This window comes from Mauremys reevesii, linkage group 16 (assembly GCF_016161935.1).
Source record: "Mauremys reevesii isolate NIE-2019 linkage group 16, ASM1616193v1, whole genome shotgun sequence".
Classification (NCBI taxonomy): domain Eukaryota; kingdom Metazoa; phylum Chordata; order Testudines; family Geoemydidae; genus Mauremys; species Mauremys reevesii.
The window spans coordinates 39,588,399-39,614,573 of NC_052638.1; the positions used below are offsets into that span (position 1 = coordinate 39,588,399).

General features: G+C 48.6%; 1 protein-coding gene across 2 annotated transcripts in view; it reads left to right on the top strand.

Moving 5' to 3' along the window:
• The first annotated feature begins 330 nt into the window (after positions 1-330).
• ZFPM1 (zinc finger protein, FOG family member 1) overlaps positions 331-26,175 on the top strand; it is a 124,745-nt gene continuing 98,900 nt past the window's right edge. The window contains exon 1 of one of the 2 annotated variants that reach the window (XM_039503780.1): positions 331-698. In XM_039503780.1, the coding sequence (XP_039359714.1) occupies positions 564-698 (135 nt within the window). In that variant the 5' untranslated portion in view covers positions 331-563. The remainder of the gene's footprint in view (positions 699-26,175) is intronic. The other variant, XM_039503779.1, reaches the window with a different exon arrangement.

The window sequence follows — 26,175 nt, forward strand, 5'->3', positions numbered from 1 at the left end:
AGACTCCCCAGCAGATCGCCCGGGGGCCCCAGGGCCACCCAGAGGATTCAGGGCGCCTGGGGCAAAGCAATTTGGGGGGGGGCTTTCATAAAAAAAATACAATTCTATATAATATTATATTCTTGTGGGGGCCCCTGCAGGGCCCGGGTCAAATTGCCCCATTTGCTCCCCGCGTTTCTCCGGCTCTGCTCCCCTGCCGCATCCCCTCCGCTCCGGCTCCAGGACTCCCGCTTCGCCTCGCCTCAGAGCCCGCCCACCCCGCCACAGCGCGTCCACCCCATCCGGTGGGCGTGCCCAGCGGGAGGGCGGCGGCCTATGGGCGGCCGCCGTTCCGAGCGGCCGGGGAAAGCCCCGCCCCGAATGGAACGTTCAGCGGGTTTGATACATTTCAGGTTCCATTGAGAAAACCCCGAGTAGGACCCTAGTGGCCGCCGGTGGGAGCCCGGGTTCCCCCCTCCCCGCCAGCGGGACGGTGCCGAGACACAAACTGGGAGCCCGGGGCCCGTCTCCCCGCGCCGGGGCTCCGAACCCTCCCTCCCCAGCCCTGGGAGCGCCTGGCGGGCATGAGAGCCGGGTGCCTGCCACCCTCCCGCGTTGCCACCGACCTGCCGCCGTCCGAGCAGCCGGAGGAGGGACCGGGCACGCTGACTGCCGAGCAATGTCCAGGAGGAAACAGAGCAACCCCAGGCAGATCAAACGTGAGTGCCAAACTCCCCCCCCTCCGCCCCCGGGAGAGGGAGCCTGAGCCCCCAGTTTGTGCCCCCTGGGTCGCCCCTTCCCCTCCCGCCCAGCCACCAGCTGTTAGTGACCCTGGGTCGCCCCTCCCCCCAGTCACCAGCTGTCAATACACCTGGATCCTTCCCAATCCCTTGCAAAGGGAATCCTAGCCCAGAGTCGCCCTTCCCCGCCCCAGCTGCGAGTGCCCCTGGATCTCTCTTCCCACTGCCGGTCTGTTTCCCACCTCCAGCCAGTCCAGACTCTCCTACACGGACCGGGCCCCTGATTCACTTCCCTGGGCAAAGGGAGCCTGTCCTGCTCCCATGCAGAGCTGGCGGGGGCCGTGTTTGGGGTCGTTAAACCACGAGATTTCCAAGCCTCTAACAAGCGGAGCGGCGACAGCCCTGACAGTCAGGAGGCGAATTTAGGAGAGGCGGCTCCGCTGGGGCTGGTCCCTAGTGCGTCTGGCAGGCAGCTGCTCCGGTCTAGTCTTTGTCACTTTCTTCCCCTCCCCTCCCGTGCATTTTCGTGTGCTCCTCTGGGCGTCCTGCATTCTCCACATCACATCTTGCCTCCCACCCGTGGGTGCTGTTGGTGTGCTGCAGGGCTGGCTGTTTGCACAGGGACCTGTAATCTAATATCCACAGAGGGCAGAGCTGGTGTGTGTGTGTGTGCGCTTGCTGCTGGCACTGTGTGGTCCAATTAGGCTGGTCAGGATTTCTGCATATGGTTACAGAAGTTTGTGTCCGGGTTGCCTATTTATATTCTTTCAGTGCCACCCCCCCGCACCTTTCTCCTTCCCCTCTCTCTCCTTCCACAGAGATGTTTCAGCCTGATACAGCCGCCACTGATCAGAGCTGAGATAAAGCTTTAAAATATTCCATTCAGCAAGTCCCATCCTGATAAGATCGCTCTGTCGGGACGGCCTGAAATTGTGATCTTATCTGTGTTTGACTCACATCCATTGCATTAAAAAAGCCTCATCGAGGGGGACTTTTGAAAAATGTGATGCAAAGTATTTGGAGATCTTTAACTGGGATCATCTTATCGCAGATCGGCTCACTGTGCTATGCATATTGCTTTTTAAAAATGCCTTTGCAAACCTCGTGACCAAAATGTGCCCTGGTTATTTCCCCCCGCCCCCGTCCCTTTTACTGTGGGGAGCCCCTGTCCATCCCACTTCGTTCTGCAACCACAATAAGATTTGGGAGAACTGATAAATGTTCTGATAAAAGCCTGGTAGAGACTGCCATTGGGTTGCTCTGTATTTCTGGCTCTGTCCAAGTTTCCCCTGGCTGATGATAATGCCTCTGGATTATCATTCTTCCCGAGATCCAAACTGATCAACCAAGGAGAATCTGATTTCAGGTCTGGCAAAGATGAAAGAGATTATTGTTGCATATTCTTGGGAAATTCTATAAACTGCTGGAACTTTTCCACTGACAGGTTTAGCGACTTTTTTTCTTTTCTCCTGATCTAAACTGGTGATAAGGCAGAGATGTTGGGGATAAAATTGGCCATCATGTGATAATATTGCTTTATCTTTCTCTTGAAATAATTGCAATACTGCGTTGCATCTACCTGTTTGCCTGCCCGGGGGTGATTCTGCTGATAAGGCTGAACCAGACCTTTACAGCTCTGGAAGTTAAAAATAGTGACTTTCAACTTCTGTCTGCCTTTAAAAAAAAAAAAAAAAGTTTCATCCAACTTCTGTTGCTTTCTTTTTGCAAACATTGCTGGTCAAGAAATATCACCTTCTTGGTGGCATTAATCAAATGGCTGGGCTCCTGTGTAACCATCCCATTTTAATTAGCTGATGTGACTATAGAAGCTAGTGGCAGCATCTCTGCATTGAACACTCAGCTGCTGAAATAACAATGCTGATCTTTTTCTTGATAAGTATCTCAGTATGTGGGATCCACACTCGTTTGTGACAGGAAGTGAGTGCCCTTCAGGTCTGCCAAGACTCCACTGAGGAGGGTACATATTAATAGCATGCAAATTCGTCCTCCAGCGTAGATCTGTTGCCAGACTTTATTTTAAACTTTCCATCCAGTTTGTCTGCGTGAGTTGTTAGGTCTCGGTGAACCACTGTTGTGCATTTGTTCTCAGCTCCTTTCTTGTCACCTCTGCAAGACGTACTCTGCTTAATAAGGGAGTAAAAGGTGATCTTAAGATGGATTGTGATGTTTGCCAGGATGGGCAGTGTTCTGAATGCATTAGCTGTACTGAAGGCTGCTCTATCTCCTTCCTCTTCTGCTTTCTTCAGAGATATGAAGAAATGATAAAGTGGGAGGCTGATCTCAGGCTGATGGTGATGGCCAAAACTGATTAAAAGCTGAAAGCTTGGAACCCTTCCTGTATGTGTCAACATGAAAACAGTCATTAGAGACGTCTAGTGCTGCGAGAGCGGCTTTCTGCTGCCTGTACTGCACTCTCCAGAGGAGGGACAAGTATGCATGAATCAGGGGGCTGGTAACTAGACTCCTATAATGTGCAAACGGGACCCGTTTCCATAAAGTCTATACTTACATCGTCTCAGCTGAAGCATTAAAACCTCCCCCAGATTCTTATCTGCTTATTTTATTTTTCCTCTGTGCTTCTCTGTTCTGCTTTTTTCTGCTTGATGTGAAATGCAGATAGCTCAGAAGGGAGATCTCGGGGAGTGCATGTGATTGCCAAAAGTGATAAGACAAAGATCAGATGCTGGACTATATTTAACCAACTGTTGTGTGTGTTTTAATGCTGAATGCTTTTTAATTTAACAAGCTCCTTAAATCCTACAATGTGAACAACCGCGTCCTTGGCCTGCCAGTCCGGAGTTGACAGGAAGGGCCAAAACGCTACAGCCTCTTGTCTGGCAGCATAACACTCTGGGAAAAGTGGCTAGTGGCAGGCACCCTGTGAAGCATCGGTTAGAATTGCTCTACAAGGGGCATTGGAGAAAGACGCTAGCGATGTCTGTCTGCTTTCGTTATTCCCCCCGGTAGTTTTGGCCTGGCTTATGCTTAGATGACATGTGGAGTTAAGGCATTAAAAAAGTTGATTGTAACTAGGAACCGATGCTAGTTCAGATAGTTGATGACAATGCCCTGTGCATTATATATTTAATGTTACGGAGAATCCTTCTGCTGAGTGCTGCTTGAGTTGCTGGCCCTCTCTCTGTGCCTGTGACTGCTAGATTTTGGGGTGGGTGGCAACAGATCAGGTAATTAATCTGATTCCATTAGTGATGAAGGCTGTATTTCTCTCCCTCCCTCCCCCGCCATCAGTATTTATCAAAGGCTATGAAAATACAGCAAGCTCAGATGCAGCTGCCTGCTCTTTCTTTTCTGTATATCTTTTGTTCTGCTGTTAGATAGATGTGAATGGCTGATAAGAGGCAGGGAGCTGATCTCAAACCTAGATAGCCTGTTACATTTATTAACTTCAAACATGGGAGTGTGGGCACATATATAAAATGAGTGAACCTTTTGGCAGCTGCGTGTTCATGTAGTTACAGTTCTGGCTTTTTAGATGAGGGAAACTGATAAACAAGGAGATTGATCTCATGTTGCTGATGTGGCTGTGTGTGTCTTGTTTTTTTTTATTATTATAATTTTTTTACACTAAGTTGAAGTGAAAATTCTCACAGTCCTTGCATGGGCCTGCCTGTTTTTTCCCTTTCTGGTTTGCTCTGGGCTAAGTAGATCTGAATTCCTGATAAGCTCTGGGGCCTGATCTCCATACTGATAAAGATTGCCAAGTGAGATAAGGGCCTCTTATCTCTACCAACCAGACTGGAGCAGGATTCGCTACAATAACAAACACTGAAAAGAGGAGGCGAAAGGGCTCCAACAATTTGTTCCATTGCAAATATGATTAAGGCTGGTTTTTAATTATCTGAGGGGGGGGAGGGCAAGGGAAGGGGAGGGTGGCCTGCATTTACACTTATTTTATGGAGTGCTTGTGTAGAAAAAAATAAGTTTAATTTAGAAGATTTCTCTTTGGTGTCTTTTATCAGTTACAGATGTTGCATGAGTTTGAAGAAGGCTGACTTACTTTTTCTTTTTTTGATCGCTATCTCCCAGGCCGCTCCGCTACGTGTAGCAAAAATGTTAAAAGGAAAAAAATCCAGCACAATCATATATATATTTTTGTGGATATTCTTTAATTGCTAAGAGATGGTGCCAGATAGCAAGTGTGCTCTACGTTGTTTAGACTGAGCCTGTTCTGGGCTGAGTGTTCTGTGTGTGTGTTTCATTTGGTTGGCCTACATAGAATTCATGAGCCTGATTCTGCAGACCCTCACGCAAGTAAGGAACGATGCAAGTATCTCCACTGACTTCAGTGGGATACAAATAAGAGCCAGACCCAGTGAGTAAAGCTTGGGGCATTGTGCCCCGGCCCAAACTCTATTAGTGGTGGAAAGTGGTGTGATCTGGTGGGGTTTATCATTTGATGGGGGAGCATTGGCGTATGGAGAATACGGGCCGCATTACTCATAAGGGTCCCTGTGGCCCCAGACAAGTTACCCTGCTGAAGTGGATGTGATTACTGGGAGCTAGCAGGAGTGGGCTCTTACACTCAGCCCTGACAGTCGTCCTTCACTTGCATGAGGAAAGATTCCTCATAGACTAGTAAGGATTACTCCTGTGAGCAAGGATTTGTAGGACGGCCTTCCCCGGTAAACACATTCACATGTACTGTAGCTAGTTCTGGAAAATGGAAGCGAACTGCTTGTAATGGTTATAGTAGCCAGACTGGAGTCTATTTTTAGTTCCACTGCTTTAACCCCATGGCTTTTGATCCTCCCGCCTGCCTCTCTTACTCTGTCTGTTTGTTTTCTGTCTGAGTTAGTGTGTTCAGTTCTTGTGCTTCTCTGACGCTTCTACACTTCTAAGCCATTCTGGTGGCCCCAATTAGCGAGGCATTGGGGGACTAATGCAGAGGACACCTGGGTTCTTTCCCCAGCTCTGCCACTGGTTCACTCTATGATCTTGGGTAAATTGCTTCTCCTCTGTGCCTCGTTTTCCCCTTTTCACAAATGGGGCAAATAAAACCTAATCTCCCTGGAGGCTGTTGTGAGGCTTCCTGAATGCTTGCAAAGCATTCTGGGACCCTCTGCTGGGTATTATGTAAGTAGCGTTACTTAGTTTATAATGTGTAACTGAGCGTAAATGCTAAACATGACGCAAATGGCCACTGGCGTAAGTGAGAACTGTCCTCAGTGAATTCTTTCATTACTGTTAGGTAACGGAAGCCCCCCCCCCCATCTTATTTTCTTTGTCTCCCCATCAAATAACTCTGGGCCGGGACCTTGGCTGGTGTGAATCGGCATCGCACCACTGAAGTCAGTGAAGCGAAGCTGATCTGTACCAGCTGAGGCATGTGCAGGAGGTGCTTCGCCCCTTGTCTTGTGAAACAGCAATACTCTGCCCTCTCCTGTAACTCCTCTCCTCCCGGGACCTGGGGGCTTTGTTTGTGCCACGTGCTTCATGGCTGCCGGGGAAGGTGAGTAGGCCGTGGTGTGATGTCTGATCTGGAACACAGCGAGTTAGAGGCACCATTGCTGACGCAACCCAGGCTCCCTGCTGTTGCCACTAGACTGCCACGCTGTGCCTGTAATCCGTGCCTTCCCTTGAGATCGCACCCCCGTCCCCTCCAGTCCGTCCACAATGCAGCCATGAAAACGTTCTCCTAAGCCTGTCAGTCCCGCAATCACCGCCTCCCTTTCTCCTGCGGCACCCAAGTTCGCTCTTTGCTCTCCCCTTCAGACCCAGCTGAACCCCTCTGTTGTTGCATCGCTCTAAGCTGCCTCTGCTTCCCAGTGATGCCAGCCTCATGGGCTGCTCCCACAGGTGGGTCTCCGCCGCCTTTCAGGCCGGCCCCGCCCCTCTTGTTTCAATCCCTTTTGTGCCCCTGCAGGAAGTGAGCCGATAGCACGTGGGGAGGGATTTTTCCAAAGCCTCAGTGCTGGCCTCGCTCGGCTCCTAGAGAGAGGAAAGCCCCTGCTGGCTCCAGTGGGAGCAGCACTAGGCGATGCACATGCCTGGAAAATCCCACCCCTGCCAGCTTCTAGTAAAGACCACGCACGTGGCAGAACCGCTTTGTCTTGCATGTGTCTGAACAGGGAATTCCATAGCTCCCGTAGCTGTTCCGCCTGCCCACCCTTCATCCCCTTGTGCCTGAAACTTGGACTGTTGGTGTGCAGAGCAGAGGCTGCCTCTGTAATGTGGCCTGTAGCACCCTCGTGGGCACTTTAAAATCGCCCATCTAATCACTCTTCTCTCCATGTGCAACTTGGCGCATCTCAGTGCAGATCATCCCTTCAGCATCTCCCCCCGGGCCTTGTTGCCTCCTGGGAAGAGGGTGGTAAAAAGAGGTTTAAAGGCAGGGGTGAAAGTAAGTTAAAGGACTTACCAGTACGCTGGAGTCCTTGGGAGGGGCATGGCCTCAACCGGAAGAGGCGGGGCCCTTAAAACAAGATTTAAAGGCCCCGGGGCTGCGGCTGGGATCCCCGGGGCCTTTAAATCACCCCTGGAGCTACCAGCTGGGAGCCCCGACACTCGGGCGATTTAAAGGGCCTGGGGCTCTGGCTACTGCAGCAGAGCCCTGGGCCCTTTAAATCACCGCCGGAGCCCTGCCGCCGCTACCCCAGGGCTCCAGCAGCGGGACTCGGGAGGCAATTTAAAGGGCCCTGGGCTCTGGCTGCTGCAGGGAGCCTCGGGCCCTTTAAATCGCCAGCCTGGGGAAGCCGGTTGAGTCCGGCACGGTGGACCAGCTCTTGCCAGTACGCTGAACCGGACCAAACCGGCTTACTTTCACCTCTGTTTAAAGGGGAGGAAGGCCTGGAGTGGATTGCCATGTCCTTGACTACACAACTCCCCTGCCGTTTCTATGGCAGCAAGCCAGTCCCAGTACCATTGATGGCACCTGTCAGAACCCTGAATGCTACGACCCATCTGCCCCAGAAAAGAATCGTCCTTGTGAAAACCATTGGTGGCTATTTCCTGCCGATGAAACCGTTCCACCTCATGCTTTTCTCACCCTGTCTCCATGCTGTCCCCTCTGTCTGCATCCCCACTGCATCCTAGAGTGTCAAGTGCCCGCACATGCTCTTCTCTCAAATCCCCCCTCGTTTCTTCCGCAGGCACTTGCCACCCTTGGTAACCTGCTGTTGCCCATTTGTGATATGAAAAGGCATGAGGGAGGGTGGCCTTGTGGTTAAGCCACTGGACTGGGACTTGTGGGGTCTGGATCAAAATTCTCTGTTCTGCCACAGATTCCTTGTGTGATGAGCAAATCTATAGTCTCTTTGCATATCCCTTCCCCATCTATAAAAGCGGGGCACTAATCCAGCCTTAGATTGCAGAGTATCCAGCATCAGGAGGCTTTGATTTCTCTTTGAACCCTCTCAGTGCTGTAAAATAAACCCACCAATGACAGGGAGCACTTCCCTCCAAGTTTCTTGGAGTGTCTGATGTTCATCTGCCTCGATTATCAACCCCTTTAGCCAGGCGGTATCTTTCCATCTCCGACAGCTCATGTGCCACAGATCACACTGATCCATCAGAACGTGTCCCCCTAGTATCCTCGCTGGATTGCTCCACTGCCACGTTTTGTGAATGGATTTTTTTCTAGGGCTGTCAAGCGATTAAAAAAATTAGTCATGATTAATTGTGCAGTTAAACAATAATAGAACACCATTTATTTAAATATTTTTGGATGTTTTCCACATTTTCAAATATATTGATTTCAATTGCAACACAAAATACAAAGTGTACACTGCTCACTTTTTATTACAAATATTTGCACTGTAAAAATGATAAAAGAAGCAGTATTTTTCAAGTATCAGAGGGGGAGCCGTGTTAGTCTGGATCTGTAAAAAAACAACAGAGTCCTGTGGCACCTTATAGACTAACAGATAATGTTAGCCTATAAGGTGCCACAGGACTCTTTGCTGCTTTTTACAGTATTTTTTAATTCATTTCATCCAAGTACTCTAGTGCCATCTCTTTATCATGAAAGTGTAACTTACAAATGTAGGTTTACTGTTACATAACTGCATTCAAAAACAAAACAATGTAAAACTTGAGAGCCTGCAAGTCCACTCAGTCCTACTTCTTGTTCAGCCAATCACTCAGACAAACAAGTTTGTTTACATTTGCAGGAGATAATGCTGCCCGCTTCTTGTTCACAAGGTCACCTGAAAGTGAGAACAGGCGGTCTCATGGCACTTTTGTAGCTGAGGTCACAAGATATTTACATGCCAGGTGTGCTAAAGATTCATATGGCCCTTCAACCACCATTCCAGAGGACATGTCCATGTTGATGCTGGGTTCTGCTCAATAATGATCCAAAGCAGAGCGGATCGACGCATGTTCATTTTCATCATTGGAGTCAGATGCCACCAGAAGAAGGTTGATTTTCTTTTTTGGTGGTTCAGGTTCTGTAGTTTCTGCATCGGAGTGTTGCTCTTTTAAGACTTCTGAAAGCATGTTCCACACCTTGTCCCTCTCAGATTTTGGAAGGCACTTCAGATTCTTAAACCTTGGGCCGAGTGCTGTAGCTATCTTTAGAAATCTCACATTGGTACCTTCTTTGCATGTTTGTCAAATCTGCAGCATAAGTGTTCTTAAAATGAACAACATGTGCTGAGTCATCATCCAAGACTGCTATAACATGAAATATCTGGCAGAATGTGGGTAAAACAGAGCGAGGGACATAAAATTCTCCCCCAAGGAGTTCAGTCACAAATTTAATTGATGCATTAATTTTTAACGAGCGTCATCAGCATGGAAGCATGTCCTCTGGAATGGTGGCCAAAGCATGAAGGAGCATATGAATGTTTAGCATATATGGCATGTAAATACCTTGCAATGCTGGCTACAAAAGTCCCATGCAAATACCTGTTCTCACTTTCTGGTGATATTGTAAATAAGAAGTGGGCAGCATTATCTCCCATAAATGTAAACAAACTAGTTTGTCTTAGCGATTGGCTGAACAAGAAGTAGGACTGAGTGGACTTGTGGGCTCAAAAGTTTTGCATTGTTTTGTTTTTGAGTGCAGTTATGTAAGTTACACTTTTACAATAAAGAGATGACACTAGAGTACTTGTATGAAGTGAATTGAAAAACACTGCTTCTTTTTTGTCATTTTTACAGTGCAAATATTTGTAATAAAAAATAATATAAAGTGAGCAGTGTACACTTTGTATTCTGTTCTAATTGAAATTAATATATTTGAAAATGTAGAAAAACATCCAAAAATATTGAATACATTTCAATTGGTATTCTGTTGTTTAACAGTGCGATTGAAACTGCGATTAATCGTGATTAATTTTTTTGCATTGATCATGAGTTAACTGCAATTAATCACAGCCCTAATTTTTTCCCATTGGCACCAGGCACTGCCCCACTCGTGGTGCTTAGTACAGCCTGTCCGGGATGTTTCTGTCCGAAGAGGAAATATTCTCCTCTGCTTGAACAAATTAATAAAATTGGCAACTGCTTAGTTCTTCCTAAGAAGCCACTAGAGTAACTCGGGAGTATTGCAGACCAGCTGTTGGACTCTCCTCCTGTCTTAACGTCACAGTTAGATCAGTAATGTGCCTCTGTTATGCCCACCCGGTGTTTACTTAGTTACACTGAAAGTGGAGGAAACTGACTGCAATTGGGCATAGCCCATTTCTTCACACAGGGCTTTGGCTGTGCGGTGCTGGTGGCAGAACCTGTCTTATGGAATGCCAAAGCACGTGTCCTTTTTTGGTTCCGTGGCAGGAGCTCTGCAGGGATGATACCGGAGAGGTGGCATGTCATATCATTTGGTGAGTTAGAGCAGCGGATCTGGCTTTGGCCGGCTCCCAGGGCCCATGGGGAGGATGCGCTCGCATTAGTTTTTTTGTCTGACGTCTGATCTCTCCTGATGATCACCAGAGGGGTTCTCAGACTATACGTTAGCTCCGCCCTATTTCACTGTGCAGCCTTCCACCTCCAGGGCTGGAGGAAGGAGGCCTCTCGTATTTTCTCACCTTCCCCCCCCCCCCCGTATCTTTCACGTCCCATAAAGAATTTCTCACTCACTTGTCGTGCATCTAAAGCAGGGGACCTAGTGGTACGACAGTGATAGCAGCTTGCTGGGAGACGGAGAGCTGCTATGGACTTGCACCTACAAACACGCCCGTGGTGGTTTCCCTCTGAACCAAATGCCCACAGTCGTAATAGTTGCTTGTCCATTGTTTCTCCCTTGAGAGATCAAGAGAAATCCCTTGTCATTGAGCTCACCAGCCATTGGCAATGAGCAATAGTCAGCTTGCGCTCTGGGTTGTTAGAACCCTTTAGCTGTGGCAGGCTGCCCTCTGGATGAACTGGAGGGCCACTGCGGGCCAAAATTCAAGGTTCTGTTGCCCCAGATCCAAAGCCCCTTGACATTGCTGGACGAGGCCGTGATTTCTCTCACCTACACAAGTTGCCAGCTGATCAGCCAGGAGGTGGAAAAAAGTGATATTTCCCCCCAGGACGTTGCAGTTCTGATTATGCAGAGATAGGGGTGACCAGATGTCCTGATTTTATTGGGACTGTCCCATTATTTGAGGCTTTTTCTTATATAGGCACCGATTACCCCCCCACCCTCTGTCCCGATGTTTCACATTTGCCATCTGGTCACCCTATGCGGAGAAGGTAACTTGATGATACAGGCTATCCCTGCTCCCTGCAGAGAGGGCATGAATGGATTAATTCTCCGAACACCTCTGTGAGGTCAGGAATTATCATTCCCATTTTGCACATAGGGACTTGAAACAGAGAGAGGGAGTGGCTTGCCCCATCCCATGAAGGCAGTTCCTGGCGGAGCCGGGAACAGACCAGAACTCCCCAGCCTGATGCCTGAGCGCACAGAACCTCGGCTCGACAAAAATCTACACGCTAAAATAAGTAAGAGACAAGGGAAATCTGATCCAAGTCTGACTGCGTCCGCGCAGGTGGCAGACGGCCTCTGTTTCACAGAGCCCCCGCGGCTTGTGTATGTGATTCCTGATTGCAAACAAGAACTTCATTTAATCACAACTTCGTTTCCTGATTACAATGAACCTTCTGCAGTGGGAGGGGCTTGCAGATAGTCCGGAAGGATAAAGCTTCCCGAACCTCAAAAATGGGACTAAATTGGCTAACTAACCAGACAGGAAGAATCAGGCTGTTCCTTTTCCTATGTGTTGAATGAGGCACTGTTGGGTCAAATTTGGCTTAAAATGTAAGTGGTTTTTTTTAAGCTACAAATGTAGGTGTTTTTTTTAAGCTACGAAATGAAATATAAAATTGTCCACCTGTTGAAAATTTAGGCATGTAAGGCATCACAAATTGGGTACAACAGGTGACTTGTTGCTTCTGAAAATCTTGGCCTTTGGGAAGCTTTGTTTAAAGGTTTTCTGCCATGTATGGTTGGTTAAAGATCAGTAACCATGAGCCAGAAAGCATCAGCCAGCTAAAGCAAGGAAACTGCAAGCCCTGATGGACAGCCTGCAGTTTGAACATGAGCAAAAACTGGCAGAAATTGGAATGGAAGAGAAGCAGCCTTGGCCCAGCTGGAGAAAGAGGCTGCTGAGAGAGAAGAAAAAGCTCGTAAGGGGCGTCTGGAGCTGCTGGCTGCTGAGGAAAATGAGAGCCCAATATTACAGCCTTGGGGCTAGTGCCTCGGACTTTGAAACTGAAGTTGACTAGAAACTGACTAGTCTGTCTGAATTGTCTATGAGGGGAGAACTGAAAAAGGAAGCAAACAGGATAGATAGTGAAGAACAGCAATTTAATGGGGAAACAACATTAGTAGGGAAACCTTTGTGGGTTTTCTTCACTGACTTGATTTAAAACCAAATCAAACTTAAAAAAAAAACAAAAAAAACACTGTAAGATGTGTTGGGGTTCCTGGAGCTGTTTTCCCAGAGCTTTCCTCTGTGTTGAGGTGTTTTAGTTAACCGGGCTGCGTGGGAGACCTTGACTCCAGAACCAGTGTTGCCAACTCTCATGATAATTGGTGTGTCATCTTGAAGCCCCAGCTCCTGGAATCCTGTGATCATAGAAGCCTTGTAGCTTTCGCTTAAAAGTGTCTCACCCTTATGGTGGCGGAGGTAAGCTTGAAAGTGTGCCCTGGATGTTACCTGAAGACTCCAAGACTCAAAGGCAATTTAAAAAGACCCCCACGTTTATCACTATGTTAAAAACAAATGTACTTGACTCATGATTTGAACACTGGAGACTGACAAGACAGACCTCCTGATTTGTATTTCTCTTGAGTTCAAGTGTTTCCGTGGTAATGAAGTTCCGCCTTTGGCTCACTGCAGCAGTAAAGACTCCTCGTTGTTCCTGTAGCAACATGTTTTTTTGGAAGGGATGAAATGCTGAAAGGAATGTAACTGTTGACCTTGGGCTGGAATAGGGTTAAGGAGTGTATATGTGAATCACTTCAGATAACAGCCTTCACTGCTTTTTTCCTCCAAAATAATTCATTATCTCCTCGCTCTCCCATCAGCATATTTCTGTGACATCTCCCATTCAACAGTGTAGAAAGGAAATGTGTTTCTCTAATTTGTTAATCTGATACATTATATTTTTTTAATCTCGCATGGCCAGCCCATCGATTTTTTTTTTCATTAAAAAGAAACAAGGCCCCCTCTTCGCCCCCTCCCCCAAAGTGAGAATTGTTTTGAGTTATGAATCAAAATTGCTGTAACAAACTGGCTAACGCGTACATGTAGCACTGCTCATGACTGGCTGGAATGAGAGCTGGGTCATAGACCCTGTACTGCAAATAGAGATTTTCCTTCACCTCATGTGGCAGGGGAATGTGCTATTGGAGCAAGAAATTCAGAGATCTGTCCCCACAGCGGTGATGATGTTGAGGGTAGCAATGGGCAGCAAGAGTTATTTAACATTATTATTATTATTTATTTTATTATTTTATTCATTTATTATAACCATGGATTTGCTGAGACTGCAAGTTGCGGGGAACTTGGCTGTAGAGAAACCCTGTCAGCAGGCAGCTTCCTGGATCATCTTGATGCCTTGTGGTAGGTACGCTACCATGCCAGTAGCGACTCCTGAGTGCTGGGAATGGATTAAGAGGGCTCCTCAATATCTAAAACCTAATATCCTAGCTACTCTGGCTTCCAGCCCCATGAAAAGTGACCTAAATGTGATCTGATCTGTGCAGCTCAAAGGTAGGCAGGTGCGTAGGACAGTGGGGAGGGAAGACTTTGGCTGTTGTCAGTTATTGCCCTTCTGAGAGAGATCGGTTACAGAGAATTTGTGTGTGTGTCAGTGCACTGTGGAGGCTGCAAAATATGCTGGGATGTGGCACTTCCTAAATTGTATCTCCAGGGTCCTTCCCTCGGGCTCACATTCTCTCTGCAGACGCAGCCCTGCGTTTTGTTTGCAGGCCGTCCTCCTGTTGAGCGGAGCGAGAGGGCCGCCTCTCTGGGATGCGGCACCGGGTTCTCCGTGCGTGTCTCTCTCTCTCTCTCTCCTGCGGACGCGCTGCTGGTGCTGCGGCGTGCAACTCGGCGTGCTGAAGGGTGTGGCCTGTGCCATGGTAAGCTGAAGCTGGTGGCAGATGCGCTCCCTACAGCCCAGTTCTGCCCTCAGGTGGAAAAACCCCAATGTTTCCTTATGGTGCGAGGGCCTTAGCTCTGCTGCTGGCTGTGGTAGCATTGGGCTCAGCAGCTCGCTGCAGGAAGCCCTTAACCAGCAGTAGAAAGGACTCTGCTGGCTAACCCCACTGAAAGTGGCTTGCACAGACTCTCTGATACTCTTCTGTCCTCAACTACCTATTTAATCAAACTCCCCGGGCCCCACTTCCAAGCCCTCCTGTCAGCCACGTCTCTCCCCATCCAGTCACTATTTTCCTGGTTCTTGTCGGTTTGCACTTTGGCGGAAAATGCCAGTCTGTCTAATAAACCCCTTGGTGTGATTTGGGTTCGCTCCTGCCTTGCCCCACCTAGAACGAGTGTGTATGACTTAAACCCATTCAGTAGCGGGGGGGAAGAGGGTTAATTCTAAATGAATGAAATAAAGGCGGCTTTTCTGCATGGTTTTGGATCTTCAAATCTCTCTTCCGCCAGCGCCTGGCAGTGCATGTTTGGTTCTGATGGCTGGCCAGTGGGCCTGTATGCGGTGGATTTGGTCTTGGTTCAGTTCCCAGTGGACGTACATGTTCCTCTTGTAATTCTGCCAACCACAGCTGAAGCTGCTAACAGGGGACCCAGTTCAACATCAACTGGGGGATATAGGATTGGCTGAGTCTCAGGGGCTGAACTCCCCGCCTCATCCCAGAGGAGGTCGAAGTTGAGACACGCCGTTGGGGCCTGGCGGAAGGAAGCTCCTGCTGTGCTTGTCTAATGGGTAAACAGAGAAGGGTTGTAAATCTGGCATCTTTCACCGACGCAGAGACCTTAAATTTTCACTGGAGAGGAGAGGTGCTGACAGGGGCCAGTGCAAGAATCCGGTTGGAGAGGTGGCCCGGCGCGCACACGCAGTGTTGTCACTTGTGTGTGCGGTTTCGGTGAGTGTACCGTCACAGCTGGCATGCACGGATTCCCAGCGACACCTCAAGCTCACGGCGTGGATGTGCGTTTCCCATGGCGGGTGCGATTGAGTCGCCCATTGAGCCAAGAAGGCCTCTGGTGACATGTGCACCTCGAATGAATTCACACTTCTCTCTCTTTCTGTCCCACCCCTTTACAAATGTTTGCAGAAGTCAGTTTTCATAGGAACCTCTGAGGAAGTCAGGCCCGCCTACACTTACACCTGTCCTGGTCTACTCTTACTTCTCTCTGTCCCAGGTTCCCAACCTGACCACTTCCCTCCCTGCAGGGGCCAGTGAGAACAGCCACTCTCATTTGGTGACCTCTCCCATCCTTCCGTGCCCTATTCCTTTCTCCTTCAGCTGCAATTCCCTTTAGGGTGACCAGATGTCCCCATTTTATAGGGACAGTCCCGATTTTTGGGTCTTTTTCTTATACAGGCTCCTATTACTCCCCCACCCCCATCCCGATTTTTCACACTTGCTGTCTGGTCGCCCTAATTCCCTTCTACTCTTCGGGTTGTAACTCTGATCCGCTTTATAGCAGCCCTGCTCCATCGCGTTAGGGGCCGTGCAAACAGGCAACACTGAAGTGGTCTCTGCCCCACGGTCTAACGCTGGTCAGCAGATCTTGGGCCCTGATGTTGGGCAGGGCTCGGGAGGGCTGCCTCGTAGGCCCACTGGAAAGAAGCTTCCTGCCTGTGTGACGCTGCCACGTGCCGAGGGCCTGCCACTTGGTTAGGCACCTCCGCACAAGCTGCCTTGCACGAGTTATTCGCTGTCTGACCAGGGTGGACTTCAGATGGAGTCTTTCAGATCTCTCCTTCCAGAAACCAAACACACACAATCCTGTCTTGCTCACCTGGGCTTGGCTTCCTTGCCCAGTTTACATGGTCTGTTCTGCCCGTAGCCTTTCAACCTGCTCCTCTTTAATTCTCCTGCTTTTGAATTGATTCATCTGGCTTTTTCTTCCCTCCCCCCAGCCTCCTCCCCCCGCCTTTGCTTTTAAAATGTGGAGTTCAGCCGCTTACTCACTTTTCTGTCTCCCAGCTGAGGCCTCTCATGCAGGTTTCAGCTCCTATGATAATGCGGAAAGTTGAACTGGCCCCATTACTGCGCTGCGATGGTTGAATTGATAACGGCTTGATAATGGTGGAGATAGCCGGCGCTCAGTAGCCAATAGCTCTCCCTCTTCTCCCATTAACATTCCCCACCACGGATCGGCTGGGAGCTGCCTATCTGCTCTCCATTTCCACTCCTCCACTAGATAAGAATGGAAATACTGACTTCATAGCTCACTGATTAAAGTGTCTGGATTTCTTGATAATACACAGATAAATTATGTTTTTCAAAAAGAAGGTAGGGAAGGGAGTGCGGGGGGGGCAGAGAACCGTTCAGTCCATTTTTATTTTTTCTCTCTTTCGCTGTGCCCCATGTTTTCTGCTGTGGCAAGCTCCAGCCCTTCCGGAATAGGGGGTTTCCTGCTAGAATGCATCCCGCCCAGCAAAGATTTGCATTCGTGTTTAGATTCCGCTGCCATTGAAACCCTAGTGCTGTGAAGGGAGGGTAAAGCGGACACTAGTTGGCACCTTTTATTGCGGGGAAAGACGAGCTCCAGGTGCCAGTTTTGCGTGGGTGAGATGGGAAGCCAGGGGCTGATCATTCTCCAACCAAACAAGGGAACCATTCATATCCCGGGCTCTATTTGCCATGCAGCCCAGGCAGGCCACACTCTGTATATTGAATTGTAACTTGAATATGCCTTAGCTATGGCACCTGGGGTCAGGAGCCACTTAAAACCAAGCAACACACTAAGTGCCGGTAGCCAGCACAAATAATTCTCTCTGCCCTGACACCACAACTCCCGTTCGGAAGCCTCCCCAGTCGTGACCCATGCTAGGACAGATGTGGGTGCAGGAAGAGGTGCCTTGCTTATCCCGGCCTTATCAAAACATCCTACGGTCAAGATCCAAACCACAGCGTTAGCCCCATTGTCAGCTCTGATGTTTCAGGCCGTTGCTGCTGCATTTTTATACTGTAAGGGCATTGTCTGTTGGTCAGTAACCTGACCCGGTGGCCTGCTTGTGTAAGCAACACTGCGTGAATAGTGCCTATGCAATGGGTGTGTAATATAGATATTCCCCATGACTCTGATGAATCTAGGCCATTTCCAGCAGGGATTTGTCAAGCCGGAGCTTTGAAGATTTCAAAGCTTTCTGATTCTCTCCTCCGCCCCAATTTCAGTGTAGTCTCTGACCCATCAAGATTCCCCATCGGGGGGGTTGCCTTTGTAAAGAGATTTTCTTTTTGGCGCAGGGGGTGGGGCGGGAAGAGGAGCTGTCAAGCAGGGAGAAGCTCATAAGAAGAATAAGTTGATTTGCCAGCTGAATCCCTGCCCTTTTACCCAGTGGCAATCAAACCTACTTCTGTAGCCATCTAGCTTTCATCCTGGGATCTGACGTCAGGCGCTGTGGCAGAAAGCGCTTCCCCCAGCTCGCTGCTAAACTGTGTCATCCCCTTCTCCTTCCAAGGGCGGAAGGGAACTTGCCTGCAGGGAATGGGCATAGGATTCACAGGGAGTCTTTGTCTATGGCTGGCTCTGGGGCTTCTCAGCAGGATCTTCCTCTATGTTCCGTGTTTAAGATGTGCCCGGCAGTGCTGCTGGACAGGAAGTGGAAAACACAGTATCCAAGTGAAATATCCGAACTGGAATTAGTCTAGAACATTGGGGCTACCACTCCGGGGTGGCGGAGGGTTAGGAATTGTCATGGGATCGCCAGTGATAACGAATTGGAAAGCCTGTGTTTTAGGTGTCATCCGACACCAAAGCCACCAGTAGATGCAGAAGGGGACTGCACACGGTGGGGCGTTGGTGACCCAGGGACAGGACACCTGAGTGGAAGCTGTTGTTTCACTATGACCTTGGGGGAAAATCCCTTAACCCCTCAGTGTCTGTATGGCATATCCCTATTCAGAGACAGACCTCTTGCAAAGCACATTGCAGTCTGCGGATGAAGCATTACGTGGGTATAAAAAACGTAGACTCGGGAGATGGTGACCCATTCTGAACCTCCATCAGTACTTCCTGCTGCACCTTGGGCTTTCCTTCTGGGTCTCCCATGTAGGTCTGCATCAAGCCAACCCTGCTTAGCTTCTAAGCTCCCTTGGGATCACAGCTCATGGTTCTGTGGCTGCAGGTCATAACACTGATGCAAAGGTGCTTGGTGGAGAACTGAACTGGACTGGGCACATTTAGGTTAAAAAACCCCATTCCTGTAATGATGGCTTTTTAACTTCCTGCCTATTCCCAAGTCACAGCATGGTGTAGTGGTTAGAGCCGAGAGGCCTTGATCCTAGCACTGCTTTTGACGCTGACGCCCTGTGTGATCCTGGGCAGCTTGCTACTCTGTCTGAGTTTCCTGATTTGTAAAACGCAGCTAACAATTAATACCAGCCTCCTGGAAGGGTCGAGGCTTAGTCTGTTAGTGGCTGCTGAAGGCTCTGAGACTTTCATATGAAAGTGGGTTTACAAATGCCAAGTATTAATGTATCATCAATTCCTCTCTTACCCACTTTGTTATGAAGTGACTGGCTCTCTTGTTGTTTATTTGTCGTAGAATAGTGCTAGAGACCCTGACTGAGATCAGGGCCCCATTTGCTGGGTGAGAGACGCCTAGTGAGAGACACTCCCTGCCTCAAAGGGCTTAGGCCATGTCTACACTACAAAATTGAGTTGACCTAACTTACATCCGCAGACAGCCTCTGCAGCGGTTCCTTTGCTTGTGCGTGTCTACGCTTCACCCCTCGTGTCAGCAGTGTGCGTCCTCCCCAGGAGCGCTTGTATCAATTGTACTGTTAGCGTAGGGCATCGTGGGAAGGCTCCTCAAAGCCAGTAGCAGTCAGCGTAAGCAATGCAGCATCTATACTGACGGTGCATCGACCTAACTGCCTTGACTGTGACTCTACGCCACTGGTGGAGGTGGAGTTATTCAGTCGGTGTAGCAGGACAGTTACGTCGGTGCGAGCGACATTGAAGTGTAGACGCTTTTTCATAGATAGGTCCACGTGAGCTACCTTGTGTTAACCTAACTATGTAGTATTGACCAGGCTGTAGTCTGAGCAGACAAAGTGTAGGAGATGAAACAGGTACAGCGAGATGAAGTGATTTGCCCGGGATCACATGGCAGATCTGGGGCAGAGGTGGAATTAGAAAACATTTTTCCTGAGTCCCATTCCAGTCCAAGCACGGGATCATCCTGCCCCACCTTTCAAGGGCTCTGTGTCCCACTGAAAGAAAACTTTTCCTTTCAAGCCTTGAGGATGATGCAGTCTGATCCCAGCAAAAGCCACTGCAGGAAAAATACTCTGCCTCCCCCTGAGGGAGTATTATCTCAGCAAGTGTCTTATGAGCTTGACTGATTTGTTAATGCAGTCAGGGTTTGTATTGTTTGCATCACACCACTCTACAGTGGCATCTGCCACGGCAGTGTATATGTTAGGAATAGGCCCTTACCAAATTCACAGTCCATTTTGGTCAATTTCATGGCCATAGGATTTTTAAAATTGTAAATTTCATGGTTTCAGATATTGAAATCTGAAGTTTCATGATACTGAAACCATGGGGGTCCTGACCCAAATAGGAGTTGGGGGAGGGGGGATTGCAAGGCTATTGTATGGGGGAGTTGTGGTATTGCCACCCTTACTTTTGCACTGCTGCAGCGCCGAAGTGAGGGTGGCATGGCATGGGGTGGGTTTTCACTTTTGGGGTGGGGGGCAGGGCCAACCTTACAGGTGAGCAATCAGCCAGGATGCCGTAGTCAGGGGGAGCACCGTGGTCACCCCCTACACACACAGCCAGCCTAAGGCTCCTTTAGCCCCTGAGTACTTGGCTTGGGGCAGGGCTGGGAGCACCCCAGCCAAGGGCTCCTACTGTACACGGAGCTCCATGCTCCCACCTCCAGGAAACTCCCCCAGCTGCAGGAAGCTGCTGGTGGTGGCAGCGCAGCCATAAAGGTGGCAATACCATGCCCTGCCAGCCTTACGTCTGTGCTGCTGCTGGCAGCAGCTCTGCTTTCAGAGCTGGGCTCCCAGCCAGCAGCTGCTGCTCTCCGGCCGCCCAGCTCTGAAGGCAGCGCAGCCACCAGCAGCAGTGTAGAAGTAAGTGTGGCAATCTCACGACCCCCTACAATAGCCAGATTTCACGGGGAGACCAGATTTCACGGTTTGTGATGCTTTTTTCATGACTGTGAATTTGGTAGGGCCCTAGTTATTCACTTCCCAGCAGGGAGCACTGCTTACGGATATATGGATGTGGCAGGTCAGCCGAAAATTTACCTCCCCTTTCTGCTCACGTCTGTCTGTAAAATCTCTCTGATCAAACCTGTTCCATCTTCGCTTTCACAGTGAAGTCCCAGTAGCTCGCTAATGCACTGTTGTACGCAACCTGCCTGAAGCTAGCAGCCCTGCGATGCCTAACCAAGAAATGTGTTTCCAGCTTTCACACGGAGATCACAAACAACAGTGCGCTTGGAACGCTGAGTGCCAAGAGCGAATGCCCGTGGTAACCCAGGTGAAGGTCTGGACTCTATTTTGAGCCAAAGATGGGGCTGGATATCTGTCAGTTGTAACCTTTCATTTTCCTCGCTAATGTTCCTTCCGCACCTCTGAGTGGTAATCTTGGTTTTTAATTTGTACCGCCACCATTGGCTGCATTCACTGCACTGTCAGGAACCAAGCTCACCTTCCAGCTTGGGTACTTACATGGCACCAATCATTGTAGGGTTTTAGTGGCTTACAATCTTTACTGTATTTATCTTCTCTGCGCCTCTAGGGGGCTGGGCAGTGCTGTGATCCCCATTGTATGTATGTGGGAACTGACCCCACAGAGAGCCTAAGTGACTTGCCCAAGGTCCCATGAGAGCAGGGAATTGAAACCAGGCCTCCCAAGTCCTAGGCTTGTGGATCATCCTTTCTTCTCACTGCCAAAATGTCCTAGAGCTGCTTCTTCCTTTGGCCTGTAGCTGAGTCTCATCAACGCTGGGGCGAGTTAAGGCAGCAAGTGGGGCACAGAGTCAGCAAACTGCTGCTTTTATGCAAAGCTGCGAGGTAGGTGAGTGAGCTTGAAGGGATGCTGGGTTCTGCAGAACATAGTCTGCTAGATTCTGTTGTGCATAAAAACACATGGCTTGGATCTGGGTCCTATTTTGTCTGACTCATATTCCACTCTGCATCCCCTGACATTTCTGGGGATCCCACCCTGCCCGCACTTACTACAGATTGTAATGCTTGTTACCTGGACGTCCTGGTAGCTTGTTACTTGAATTTCATGGTAGCTACTGCAAGTAGTTCCGTTGACTTCATGGTGGCAAGTGCTGTTTCAGTCTGCAGGACTGGAGCGGCTCATCTCTTACAGTGCCACATTTTTAGAGCAGTGACGAGGCATGCTGTCATCCCTGGCCAACAGATAATAAAGACCCAAACTTTCTTGAACTTGGTTGCCTAAAGTTAGGCTCTTAAACCCATAATTGGGCACCTAGAACTGTGTGGTCCCCGCCCTGTCTCCTCCCCCCCGCCCCCTCGTGCCAGTGCAGAATGTACAAATCCTCAAAAAGCCAGCAGGGCACTGCGCACGCTTGGTACCGTTTGAAAATCAAGTCACTCTTAGGTTCTTAAATCTATATTTAGGCCACCTGCTTTTTGGTGCAAATGAGGAGGGGGAGCCTCTGGCTTCCAAACTTTCAGCTTCTTGCGCTGGGAAAGTATCGACTGAAAATCTAAGTTTGCTTCATCTAAATATAAAACTAAAGAGCAAACAGTATAAAGTTCATTTTTAATGTGCTGCCCCATTCCAGTTGGGCTGTTTTTCTTCTTTTTTTTTTTTTTTTAAAGGAACTGTGATAAAAAGCAGCGATAAAGCCAGGACTGTTTTGTGTAGGAGTTGGTATCTGCGTTATCTATCTCCCTTTTTCACTCTCTGAGCAGCTCTGTTGTTTTTTACTCTTATCTCGCTCCACCAAAATGCCAAGAACAAAAAAAAAAAAAGCCTGCACGCACAAACTCCAGTGCCTTGATAATTCATGGACCTGGTGATAAAATGTTACAATTTTAATTTAATGGTAGGTTTTATTTTCATTTTGCAAATGAAGTCAAAATGCAACCAGGCAATGGTGCTGTACTCCCCAGAGCTCACCCCTTTTGTCATTCTCCCCTTCTTTCCTCATGTAATACAATCTGGGATGATCTGAGTGGCTAGAGAGAGAAGCCTTGTTATATGCTTCACTCTGTTTGCCCAGGGGTTGAACAGTGATTGCTACCTCTGGCTGTGCTAACAGGCTTAGGTGGAAGCTGCTGCCACTTAAACTGCAAGATCATTTTGTGCTTGTATCTAGGACTCTGCCTGTGCACAAAACTCCTGCAGCCAGCAGCAAGTGTGGTACCTTGTGTTGCGCTCCGTAGCTCATGAGCGAAGCAAGACTGGGCCAGAACTCCTGGGTGGTGTTGTGTTACAGGGCTGGCCTTACCATGGGGCAAACTGAGGTGGCTGCTTCATGTGCCAGTCTGTGTGGGGGCCACTAGGACCCAGAGCGTAGGAAAATTGTGTCTGCTGCTGGTGCATACTGTATTTTCCGGCGTATAAGGCGACTGGGCGTATAAGACGACCCCCTAATTTTACAGTTAAAACATAGGTTTTGGCCTATACTACGTATTAAGACTCCCCCCCCGAGGGGAGAGGGAGCCCAGAAAAATCCAGCCCCGCCACAGCCGCAGGGCTCTCTGCTCTGGCTCTGGCGGGAGCCCCAGCCCCTAAATCTTTAAGAGCCCAGCGAGGCGGGGGCTGGGCTGGTTGCTGCCCGCCCCGGGGAGCCCAGCTTTAAATTTTAGCCCAGCATGCGGCGGCTGGAGGCTGCTGGGGCTGTCGGGCGGCGGGAGCCCAGAGCCCCATCCCCGCCGCGGCCCGGGAATCAGAGGGCTGCTGTGCTGCCTGGTTTGTTACCATAACCGAGCGATTTGACGTTTGTTTTTTTTGTTTTTTTTTTTTTAAAAAAAATACGGTATGTATTCACTCTGCTCTAGATGCACAGAGATGGTGGAGTGCGGTGCTGGAGGAAGGAGGGCACAAGAGACATAGTAGGCAGGCAGGAGAAAAGCTGAGAGGGAATAACAGAAAGCAGCAGGAGCTGTGGGGGGAGAGAGGAGGAGGAGCCTCTTATGTACCTCTCGAGCACCCCCAGGAGCCTGGACTGATTCACACCAGTTTCTCAGGGAGCTTCCTGGTTCCTGCTGCTTCCCTGAACCCACTTGAGGAGAACAGGCAGTCAGCTGAAGTAGTAGGAGCCAGTTAGGCCCTTAAGACACTGAGATCTTCCCTCACTCAGGCCCTGCTACCAGCCTGCTTATTTGTCCCCTTCAACTGAGTGTTGAGAGCCACTCTAGCTGGCACAGAACAGCAGTCATGAGTGAAAGAAGAAAACGCCCCTCTGGGGCAGCATTCAGGAAAAGAAAGAAAGCAAAGGAAGCTTTTCTGTCTAAGCAGGAAGGAGCTCTCCTGAGATACATAGACACACATGTTCCCGCTGAGCCTTCTGGCCCCAGTGAGGATGTGAGTGGTGAGGAGATGCCTGATCTTCCAGGTAGTCAGAGTGCAGGTGACCTGGCAGCTACTGCAGCATCCATATCTCCATCTCAAATGGATGTAACCGTGCACATTCCTGAAGAAAAGTGTAGATCAGAGAAGAGTGTGGTGGAGGCACAAGAAACAGCTGCTGCTGAGTTTAGTTCCTTAAGTCTAGATGATCCAGGACTGTGGACCCACTTGAGCAGTAGCCCGCGGGACTTCCTTGTACTGCATGAGCCACAGCAAATGAAAAACTTCATGTTCCCCAAAGACAATGAAAATAGAAGTTTCCATCCAACACATTACTGGTGTGAAATCCCCAGTGGTGACAAAGTGGAGAGGCCAGGGCTTATGTACTCAAAAACCCACAATGCTGCATACTGTTTTTGTTGCAAACTCTTTCAGTCTAATGTTCCAGCCACATTGGGTTCTACAGGAAGAAAGGACTGGAAAAATCTGGCAAGAAATCTGGCATGCCATGAGGAGACAGCAAATCACCAGAGAGCATTCCGTAGGTGGAAAGAGCTTGAGATGAGACTAAGGTTAAAGGCCACCATAGATGATCAGCATCAAGAGAAGATTGCATCAGAGTCTTTTCAGTGTCAAAATGTTCTGAAAATGCCCATTTCCATTGTGAGAATGCTTGCTACCCAAAACCTAGCACAGTGTGGCACTTCAGATTAGCTGTATGTGCCAAACAATGGAAACTTCCTTAAAATTGTGGAGCTGATGGCTGAGTTTGATGCTGTACTCCAGGAGCATCTAAGATGAGTCAACCACCCAAGAAATGTACACACACCACTACCTGGGAAAAACAATTCAAAATGAGATCATACAGTTACTGGCCACAAAAGTCAAACAGAAGATTGTGGCAAATCTGAAGTCAGCAAGATATTACTCTGTTCTGGACTGCACAACTGACATCAGTCATATGTCACAAATGACTTTAATGGTGAGTTTTGTAACGACAACAGAACCTAGTGAAAATGTCCCTGCAATGGTGACTGTCAGAGAGCATTTTCTAGAATTTATTGACATTGATGATAGTACAGGAGCTGGTATGACAAATGTGCTTCTTAAAAAGCTGGAAGATACAGGAATTGCGATAGCTGACATGAGAGGTCAGGGCTACGATAATGGTGCCAACATGAGAGGAAAGAACAGAGAAGTGCAGACACGGATCTGAGAGTTAAACCCTCAAACTTTTTTTTTGTTGTCGTTCCATGCAGTTCTTTCATTGAACTTGGTGGTCAGTGATGCAGCATCAGCTTCTAGTGAGGTTGCTGAATTTTTGAATGTAATTCAAAGTATCTTTGTATTTTTTTTCTGCATCAACTCATCGATGGCAAATTTTGAAGCAACATCTGGGAACATCCTTTCTGACACTGAAACCACTGAGTGCCACATAATGGAACAGTCGAGTGGAGGTGATAAAGCCTATCAAACACCAAATTGGGAAGACAGATGATGCCATAGTTGCCATTATGGAGGATAATGCTATGACAGGAACTGTTTGTGGGAGAACAGTGGGAGAGGGAAATGGAATCACCAGAAACGTACATAACTTCAAATTTCTGTGTGGCTTAGTGTTGTGGCAGGACACACTGTTTGAAATAAATGTTGTAAGCAAGAGACTCCAAGGTGTTGACCTTGATATATCTGGAGCAATGGAACAACTGGACAAAGCAAAGTCACACCGACAGTCTTACCGGTCAGATGAGGGATTTCAAAACATTCTGAAGAGTGCACAGAAGTTGGTAGAGGAACTTCACACTGAAGCTATTTTCCCCACCCTTCAAGAATACAAGAGTCACCGAAGAAGAAGACATTTTGATTACAAGGCAGGGGATAATCCCATAAGAGACCCCAAACAACAATTCAAAGTTGAATTCTTTAACCAGGTGCTAGATTATGCAATACAGCCAGTTGAAGAGCGTTTCATGCAGCTCAAGGAACACAGCAATATATTTGGGATGTTTGTAGGATATTCCAAAACTCCTCACTATACCTGAAGAAGACCTACACCAGCAATGCAGGGCACTAGAGACAGCGTTGACACATGATGACATGTGTGATATTGATGCAGGTGATTTAGGTGATGAACTGAAAGCCCTTTCAAGATACATTTCAGCAGGATCAACTCCAAAGGCTGTTCTGGAATATATGTGCACAAATAAGATGACCACCCTCTTTCCTAACGCTTTTGTTGTTCTGTGCATACTCCTAACACTTCCTGTAAGAGTTGCCAGTGGAGAACGCAGCTTCTCCAAGCTGAAGTTAATAAAAACACATCT